The following is a 10421-nucleotide window of genomic DNA, read 5'->3' as shown; positions in this document are numbered from 1 at the left end:
GGATATCACATACAAAATCAGGCTGTGTCAATCATGTTTGTTTGTAAAAATTCAGGTTGTTTGATTTGATCATATAAGTCGTTTAACATATAGTAATGTCGGGTTTGGGTTCTTTCAGTGTTGAATGCTGTGTGGGAATTTAGATTTATTCACATTACGTCATTTGGGTCTCTAGTGGTCAGTTTTCTCATTGACTATCAAACCACTTCTTCTTAATTTTGTAACCTCCTTGAATCAATATTCTGTAGTTTAAAATCACACAAAAAAACGAAGATTTGAACATAAAGTTTAAAAATTCAGTTCGAAAAGGTACAGCTTATCACATCAGCGCTAGGCATAAATAAAACTTAGAAAATAATCCTCACACTTAATGAAACCACTCATCAAAGATACCAGGCTTATATTTTAGTACGTTTGCAAAGCTCGTCTTCATAGAAATCATCAGTATTATTTTAATTAAATTTGTTTTAGTCTAGAATTTAAGTTTATTGAAGGACCTTTTATTTGGTTATGAAAATATACTTTGAATTCTAAAGATATTCGAATTAGCTCTTGCTGCGATATAGCCTTTTTGCGGCGGAAAGCAAACACAGATCAATCAATATTCATTTGAATTAAAACAGTTGGAGTACGAATCAAATACAAAGGTGAAGAGTATTGAACACGAAAATTCTGAAAAGTTTTGCCTTATACTTCTTGGATGAGAAAAACCTATGTATTTCAAACGTGATTAGATATTTTATAAACTGCAGTTTTCACAAATGTAATACTCAGTATTCAATGATGTTTCCCTCAGTTTTAGTTTGTTACCTCAAGTTTGTTTTTTGTCCATAGATTTTCTAGTTTTGAACAGCGGTATTCTATTGTTGCCTTTATTTATGACAACTCAACAGTGCTATTTTATGACAACTCAACAGTACTACTAAGACAATAATACCCTGGGAGACGAAGCAGTCACCAACAATGGCATCAATCAAGTTGGTGTTTAATGAAAATGCCTCTACTTTTTGTACTTCTGTCTCAGATGTATATCCCACATCTTCTTTATTTTTCAAAGTTAGTCGAAGATTATTTTTTTTTAATTTACACATTGTAAAGCGTTATATAGTTCTGATCTTTATAAAAGTCATAATTGTTTTTTGTAACGGGCATACATTTGTATTGTTAACTCTTTGTTCTCTCTACTTCTTCATGTTTATCAGTATGGGCATTCATATGAACTATTTCCCATTTCTTCATCCATGGCCCCTGAATAGTTGTATCAAACTCATCGTCCGGAACCTTCAATACAAAAATGCACTTATAGATAAAGAAAATAAAACATTTTAAGTAATGAGATGCTGAAAAATTGTGTATCAATCTTGAGAATTGTTTTTTTTATAAATCACTTAAAAAGCAAATTACAGTAAAGACACATTTGACGTCTTTTATACCACAACACTGATTGGTTTATAAACATGCAAAGTTATTTTATCTTGCTTTACCAAATAGAGAGTGTGAGGTATTAATTATGGGATCCAGCTTTCGTCCGTTTTCGTTTGGCATTTAATATTTTCTTAAATATTAAATGACGCGAAAACGTGTTTTAAATTGGTTATGTTTGAACGTATAATCACCTTGTAATGGTCATCGAACCTAACAAATACATTAAAAGATCAGTAAACTAAAGATTATAATGTGACATTATGTTTATCGGTTTATTATAAAAAATGTATGATTGGAGAAGGCATACATGCTTTTGGCCTATAGCTAATTCGGTACTAACACAATGTCACAACAATGATAGTTTTTCTATTTAAATTTGCAGCTAGCTTTGGGGGTATTAGCTGATATTAAGTTTTTATTTGTTTTATGGGTAATAACATACGATACCATATGTTTCCAGATGACGTACCACTAAATTACTTTCCTTTATGTGACTAAGCTTTAAAAACATGTATACTGATTAGAGGCTTTATTAGTGGGGTATCTATATTTCCATGTCTCTTTTCAGCTACCTAAGTAGCCTTTTCTTTTAGAGATTTGACGAAATGCAAGTCGAAGGCATGCATATAAATGTTAAATTATTATAAACACCTTTTGGAGAATCTAGTTGAAGAATTTATCCTACCTCTACAAAATCTTTTATAGACTCTTTTTGTGCTGCTGTTCTATCTATAGAACAAAACGTGTCCCAGTCTGGTTTCAATTCCGGATCAGTTGATGATCTCATAACAACCCCTGGTTTCAAATTCCATAGCCCGAAAGGTGCGTCTGGTCGCTGCCAACGTAAATCCAAACTCCATCTTATATCTTTTGATACATTTGGAAGACTGAATAAAAAGACATTTTAAATCGTAAACAGAAGTTAGGTATGTTCCGAAAGATAGTATTTCCTACAATAAGTAGCCATATTTATACTATAAAATAGAAAGTTTAAGCTGACTGTAGAATGTTAATAGTACCATCTTCTCTGTCAAATTACGCTTACATATCTCAGTTAAAACGTTACCCTCGTGCAATTTACAGACTTCGTTAATATGGTTCTCTTTACGAAAAAAGACATCAAACAGATTTATAAGGAAGACCTTTGAATTCAACAATACACACGTTTAACGGTATTGGTATATATCTCAACTCGCTAGCGGCTTTCGCGGATTAAGATCTTTAGATACCAATAACATTGTCCGAAATGTAATTTTAAAAAGGATTCACTTATTTTTTTAATTTTAATATGAAATCAAATAGACATAGACAAATACTCTTATACGAACTACAGATGGAAACAAAAATATAAAACTATTAAGAATGGAAAGACTATCTTATATAGGCTGGTTAGTTAGACATTCACAGATAAACACTTACCTGCGATGAGGAGTCATATTGTTAAAAAGTATCAAACCACCATAAGGTACCTCGCATTTCTGTGACTCTTTCTCTATATCAACATCTATTAAAATATAATGTTTCGTTAAAAATCGAAAGTAGGAAAACTAACATTTACATTAATGAAGCATAAAGACACCAACTTCAAAATCTTTTACTATTAATATCCTCACTTATGCTGCTACAAACCGTTCTCTTTTCAAGATGTTTTGTTACTATACATGTATACATTGATTACCTAGATTTAATCTAGTGAAGATATGAAAGTCATTTTTTATGCTCCACCTACGATAGTAGAAGGACATTATGTGTTCTGGTCTGTGCGTCCTTCTGTCCGTCTGAACGTTCGTCCTTCCGTTCGTCCCGCTTCAGGTAAAAGTTTTTGGTCAAGGTAGTTTTTGATGAAGCTGAGGTCCAATCAACCTGAAACTTAGTACATATGTTCCTTATGATACGATCTTTATAATTTTGAAGCCAAATAAGACTTTTGACCCTATTTTACTGTCCACTGAACATACAGAATGAAAGTGCAAGTTTCAGGTTAAAGTTTTTGGTCGAGGTAGTTTTTGATGAAGCTGAGGTCCAATCAACTTGAAACTTAGTACAGATGCTCCTTGTGATATGATCTTTCTAATTTTAAAGTCAAATTAGACTTTTGATCCCAATTTCACGGTCCACTGAACATACAAAATGAAAGTTCAAGTTTCAGGTTAAAGTTTTTGGTCAAGGTAGTTTTTGTTGAAGCTGAAGTCCAATCAATTCGAAACCAAGTACACATGTTTCTTATGATATGATCTTTCTAATTTTAGTGGCAAATTAGGCTTTTGACCCCAATACCAAGTTCCATCCGACATAGAAAATGAAAGTGCGAGTTTCAGGTTAAAGTTTTTGGTCAAGGTAGTTTTTGATGAAGTTAAAGTCAAATCAACTTTAAACTTAGTACACATGTTCCCTATTGTATGATCTTTCTTCTTTTAATGCCAAATTATATTTTTTCTCAATTTCACGGTCCAATGAACATAGAAAATGATAATGCGAGTGGGGCGTCCGTGTACTTTTGACACATTCTTGTTTTTTTTATATTCTGCTATTTCGGCACTAATCTGAAACGTACTTCCATTGATTTTTTTCCTCCGGATATTTATTCAACTTACAGATTGAAAGACCAAAGCATAAGAAACAATACTCAACCGTATACTACGTATACAGTTAGATGTATTTGACTCTTGATACATGTGTGTCCTCGATTATAAAGTTTTAAAACACAACAAATAAAAAAACATTTTATGTAAATAAACATGAACAGATTCTAACCAAGTGTCTTGGACATTTCTTCTTCCTCCATCATCACATACCACGTGTTTCCATAGCAACACGTATGAGTTCCTACTTTTCCTTTAGCATGTGCCTTCTTAACCATCTGTAAAGTTATTCGAAAAATATTTTAGTGCATGACATATTATTCTATGTCCTGGACCATTAAAAAGTCTCCCAATTATTTTATTTTGGAAAGTTTTTATTAAATCAACCACTGAAAGGACATTGAAATACCTGAATTATCCAGGAGAATCAGATGCATGCTGTATCCGTCCAATATCATTTTGGCAGTCATGTAACTCATCCTTATATTAAACTCTTGATTTCTGATTTCAAGTCAATTGTTTCTATTGTCATCTTTCCTTTGTTAACATTGATTTCACGCGGATTTTTTTAAAAATTGTAAGGGTTCCGCGGAACCCAGTGTCTCGCCTACTTTTGCTGTAAATCGCAGGCTCAACAAAAATGAGGAAAAAAATCAATAAAAATATTCCTCTTGATACTATCTTATGATTGTAAGAAGCTTCTGTCCAATTTTGGTAAAAATCTATGATAGTTTAATGAATATAATAAATGTTTTGAAAACTTTAACTGCAGACTGTATGTAATGTGAACTGGAAGGAAATTGAAGTCCATTTAAAAGAAAAATACAGAAAAAATAGAGTTATGTTTTTACAAAATTTACTTCTGGATACTATCTTATGATCATAAATAAGCTTCTGTCAAAGATTGGTATAAACCCAGGATAGTTTAAGAAAGTTATGAAAATTTTAAAAACTTTAACTACAGAGACAATGTAATGTTACCCAGCAGAAAAACTAAGTCCATTTAAAAGTAAAATACGGAAAAAATGGATTAATTTTTTTACAAAATTTACTTCTGGATACTATCTTATGATCATAAACAAGCTTCTGTCCAAGTTTGGTACAAACCCAGGATAGTTTAAGAAAGTTTTTAAAATTCTAAAAACTTTAACCACAGAGTGAATGTTATGTTTCCCCGCAGAAAAAAACTAAGTCCATTTATAAGTAAAATACAGAAAAAATGGAATTTTATTTTTACCAAATTTACTTCTGGATACTATCTTATGATCATAAACAAGCTTCTGTCCAAGTTTGGTACAAACCCAGGATATTTTAAGAAAGTTATTAAAATTCTAAAAACTTTAACCACAGAGTGAATGTTATGTTACCCCGCAGAAAAAACTAAGTCCATTTATAAGTAAAATACGGACAAAATGGAATTTTATTTTTACAAAATTTACTTCTGGATACTATCTTATGATCATAAACAAGCTTCTGTCCAAGTTTGGTAGAAATCCAATATAGTTTAAGAAAGTTATTAAAATTTCAAAAACTTTAACCACAGAGTGAATATTTGTGGACGCCGCCGACGACGACGCCGACGACGGAATGTAGGATCGCTTAGTCTCGCTTTTTCGACTAAAGTCGAAGGCTCGACAAAAATCATACAGATACACCTGGTAGGTACAGAAAAGTGTACAACAGTTTCCTTATTTATCAATAACAAGACGCCATTATTATTTGTTTGAGGATAAATTGTTCAATATTTAAGTTTCTGAGGTTTATCCATATTCTCCGATATTCTCAAGTATTGTTTTGAAAAGTAAAATATCATTTGGAAGATTGCGTCCAAATGCATCAGTATCAGTCAGCTTACATACACCAGTGTAGACACTATAGTGCGTCTGATGCCTCTATCAAAATATGCTTCTAAATAGAACGTCCTTAACTTTTCAGCAAATGTAATTATGCACTAATATTTAAGCAAAGTTCATTCAATTGGTTGTTCCATAGTTCCTACCTCCATGCCACCATTGAATTCATTAGTATCCAGTAAAGGTATCCAAGCTGAAGGTATTAACACTTTGTACGATTCATTGTCAAAATAAGCACTGTCTGGAAAGATAAGAAGAGACTTACATTGAAAGTGAATTTAACAGACTATATGTTCAGGAAATACCGTTCTATTGATAAGTATTGATAGGTTTTCTATTCACTGAAAGATTTGTCTACGTTTGCTTTATGATACGAACGTTAATGGGATCGCAATGTAATAAGTGTACAATAAAACAAGCTTCTAGATGAGTGTTTAAATCGTTAAACTATTGACAAATAAAACAGAACTGAGTTTGTATATCACGCCTTCATTCCTTGCTGTTGATAGATGTAAGAACTATAAATATGAGATTAAACATATTTTTTTCTCTCCATTTTTATGTGTTATAAAGACTCTACAATGGAAAATATGTATCTGATACTTGTAAGTAACTTTGAAATTTCAAATTTAGTATCTTTGAAATTCATAATTCAAAATTGTAATGCAATATTCAATATCTGAATTAAACAGGTTAACACCGTGAGTTACAACATTACTGAACAAAACAATATAATATCAACATAGAAACCCTAACGTTTTATCAGTGAGAAAGTTATTCAAAGGCGCTTCGAACACATGGAATTGATAACGTGTTTTTTTTTTTAATTTTCAATTAAAGTTGCAAATACTGCATGAAAGGTTGTATTTGGTTTTCGATTAATTCGTGGTAGCCTTGAGCGTAGGAAATCTTGGGTTCGATTTCAATCCCATCATCATCATCATAATTTTTTGTAAAGATCATACAGTAAATGTAATCAAATCTTTAATAACCTTGATGCCAAGGAACTAGCGTTGCTTCATTCTTCGGTGTCTTTGTCCTGAGGTTCCAGACCGGAGAACCAGCAATATCTGGACCAATCAACTGCTCTATAATATTGAGTAAGCGTTCATTGGACCATAAGTCTCGAAAAGCCTATAAATAATACATTTTTACAAGTTACTTCTTTTTTGTTGTTGCTAACATTACTGGAATGGAAATGAACTTGAGTATCTGCTTTGTGAGTTAGAAGATAAACATTCGCATTGTGATACACACTAAAATATTCTGGCTGTTGTTTTTAAAATGCAACACGTACGTACTGTCATAGAGTTTCCGTTATGTGTTATGTGTCTGTTTTGTTTCCGATGCTTTGTTTCTTACAGGTCAGTTGTGTCAATCTTGCTCTAAGGTTTTAAACTATTTTTATATCAACTTTTGCTTTTTTTGCATTGCTATTTCAAGTTGTGATATATATTGGAACTAAATCATCTTCCTTTACCTTTTATTGGAGCAATAAGATATCGTTGTTATTGCCTTCTTCGGTATGTTATAACAGATTATCGTTGTGGATTTGCTTTGAATGAATTCTACACAATAGGAGTTTACCTGAGGAAGATTGCCAGTTTTGTGAAGTATAATGTTTGCACCAGGAAAAGCTTCGTCTATTTTTATCAGACGCTGAAATAATCCATATTCACTGAATAATTCTACAAAATAATACAAATGCGACAATACTTAACACATATCAAATTGCGTTCATGCATTTTGAAACAAGGAAAAGGTATAACAAATATATCGAGCTCCAAGGTAAATTCAAAACGATGAAGTAACAAAAATGACAAACGGTATCAACCAACAAGAATTGCTTATATTATATCAACTGTCCTTTAATGTAATTTACATTATCGCTATTTTGTGGATTTTTCCTTTGATCTTTTTTAGTGATAATTTTTCATATCATGCTACTCGCTTCAGATGGAAAATTATCGCTAGAAACCAAGGAGCCACGTGGCCGTTGCTAATGAAATTGACATGAAATTGACACTTTGTCATAGGTAAAATAGCGATAAACAGATTACCATTGGTTACCGGCTCAAGCGAGAAAATCCTCAAGCGAGAAAATCAATCTCGTTGAGATAACCAACAATAATCTATAATTAATACTCGAATAATAAACCCATTTAATTGTTTTAAAAGGAAACCATGTTCTAAAATTTCATTTAATTGATTGAATTGGAAAGATTTGAATTGAATTAATTGACACATTTTGTAAATCTTGAACTAGAATTGCAGTTTGATAAATAAAGGAAGCATTATATTTCAAAATTCACATGACTTAAAATATATATAAATATCCAAACCTTTTATTTTGCCTGCTTTGTAAAGTTTTTGTGCTAGATCTTCAACAAGCCCATCTATTGCATCCCTAACTGGATTTAATTCTTCTGGCTTAAAAAAGTCTTTTATAATTATAAAGCCCTGGAAAAAAGAAAAAAAAACATATCTAATGCTTATCACATAGATAAAAAATTTCGTATTTGAATAAACCAACAAAAAATATCGTCGAAAGCTACGTATTATTAACCAACTAGACAACAACTAAAAAGGTTAAGTTTTATGTCTTAGTACAATAAAGTATTGTATTTCTTGGATCCAGAACGTGAAATGAAATGCATATCATGACTCCTTTTAGTGGATCTTTTGCATTTTAATCCCTTCAAGTAAGACTTAATTATTGTATATTGTTTTCAAGCAATAAAGATCTCATGCATTTCCTGTCTCAAAAAGTTCTACTTCAACACAGTTTTCGCTTTATGAACAATGTCTTTAACATTTTCTGACTTAACACATATCGCAATTCCAAACTCCAGTAGACAAGGCACCCCCCCCCCCCCCCCCCCTGTGAGACAAGGTTCATTGCATTTCTTGGTTTCAGTAAGTTTGGTGTCGATATTATACCGTATGCTTATCTAATCATAAACAAAAATGCGTCGTTGAATGTTTGGATTCATTAATATTCGTTGGATACCAATTTTCGTGGATTTCGTGGGTACAGGAGAACCACGAATTCAAATGTTCAACGAACACACAAATTTTGTAAAGGAATGAGTGTAGACTTTGCCAAAACCACGAAATTAAATATCCACGAATATGTAAGTTTTCCTCAAACCACGAAAATTGGTACCCACGAACATAAATGAATCCACAGTATATCGCCTCAAATCAGAAATTATTTTTTTTCTAAACTACTCACGTCTTCAAAGAATCGTTTTATAGTCTCTGCAGGAAGCTGACCTAATTTGAGCTCCGTTGGTTGTGATGGCATCGCACGAATGTCAAATAGTTCTGGGTTTTCTTCATCAACATGACCAGGATAAGATTTAGACGACATGTTTTGTTATGTTGCGTGATGATTTCTACGTGTGTATATTAAATACACTGTAGTTATCGAGATAAAATGTGTTTGTCCACCATGTCCTATGAACTAAACAGAGATAAATAAAGGAAGATTGTCTTTGTTTACTTTAAATAAACTCATAGATATCAGGATTGAAATTTTGTATTTGCACCAGAGCCGCGTTTAGTATACGAAAGACCAGTGACGATCGATTATAATAAGTAAATGTAATTTGTTAATAACCTTTTGTACTCGGTGCTCTTCAACATTGTATTTGTTTTGGCTTTCCAACAATTTTTATCTAAGCGTATCGAATTATAAGCGGCTTTGCCTGGTACCTTTAATGACTTTTCATGTATCTTCCTTAACTTTTAATGTTGGGTTGTTTTATGTGATATCCGTTTAACGTGGCTTGGTACTTATACATCCCGTCAATGTGGTTGTATTGTCTTTCATTTTTTTGTGGTGATTGTTGTTTATGAGAATATTTGTATTTCTTTCGTTCTTATAATGTGACTCTGTTCTTTAAAAGATCCTGTCAGTATGATGTTATTCTATTTTATGTCATTATGATATATTACTATCATAAATTACAAAAAAAGTTGAACCACACACGTCAAAATCATCCAATCGCGTAGTGAAATTAACTATTTGTGGATTCTTTTAAATTCTATATAACTTTTAGACTATTTTAAATCTCGGTCTATTTCTAAAATTTATTCTTACATACTTCAAATGTTTTAACCCTGTATGCTAACATTGCCTTTGTGTAATTTTAAAATTGTTTGTATGTACATTGAACGACAAATATATTGATGCATAAATTTTGTTGACGTCAGACACGCATATCAATGAATGTGTTTGTAGATGTTTTTGTGTTCTGTTAAATTGTTCCTTTTAAAATTGTTACACGATGATGACTACTGTACCAGTTTGACTTTTATTTATTGTGTCTGTTTAGTTAACGCATCATTGTAAATATAATGGAATTTGATGCAACTGTCATCAAAGTGAGAGGGTAAGGGCTATAAAACAAGGTTTAATCCAACATTTTCTACATTTGAAAATGCCTGTACCAAGTCACGAATATGTGTTTTCTTATTTGATTTTGCCATGTGATTATAGACTTTCCGAATTGATCTTCCTCTAAGTTCAGTATTTTTGTGATTTTACTTTTTTTTC

The 10421-nt window shown here is 31.9% G+C and overlaps 1 protein-coding gene across 1 annotated transcript; it reads right to left on the bottom strand.

Annotated features, from left to right (window-relative positions):
* Positions 1-828: 828 nt before the first annotated feature.
* Positions 829-9396, bottom strand: LOC134705499 (uncharacterized). Its single transcript, XM_063564218.1, has 9 exons — positions 9096-9396; positions 8203-8320; positions 7448-7548; positions 6853-6994; positions 6007-6101; positions 4180-4285; positions 2845-2929; positions 2111-2312; positions 829-1281 (listed from the first exon to the last, which is right to left on the bottom strand). The coding sequence occupies exons 1-9, from the start codon at positions 9231-9233 to the stop codon at positions 1165-1167; spliced, it is 1104 nt and encodes a 367-aa protein (XP_063420288.1). The 5' UTR covers positions 9234-9396; the 3' UTR covers positions 829-1164.
* Between the last annotated feature and the right edge of the window lie 1025 nt (positions 9397-10421).

This window comes from Mytilus trossulus, chromosome 2 (assembly GCF_036588685.1).
Source record: "Mytilus trossulus isolate FHL-02 chromosome 2, PNRI_Mtr1.1.1.hap1, whole genome shotgun sequence".
Classification (NCBI taxonomy): Eukaryota; Metazoa; Mollusca; class Bivalvia; order Mytilida; family Mytilidae; genus Mytilus; species Mytilus trossulus.
Note: the sequence above shows the minus strand (reverse complement) of the source record. Positions and strands in the feature narration are given on the sequence as shown.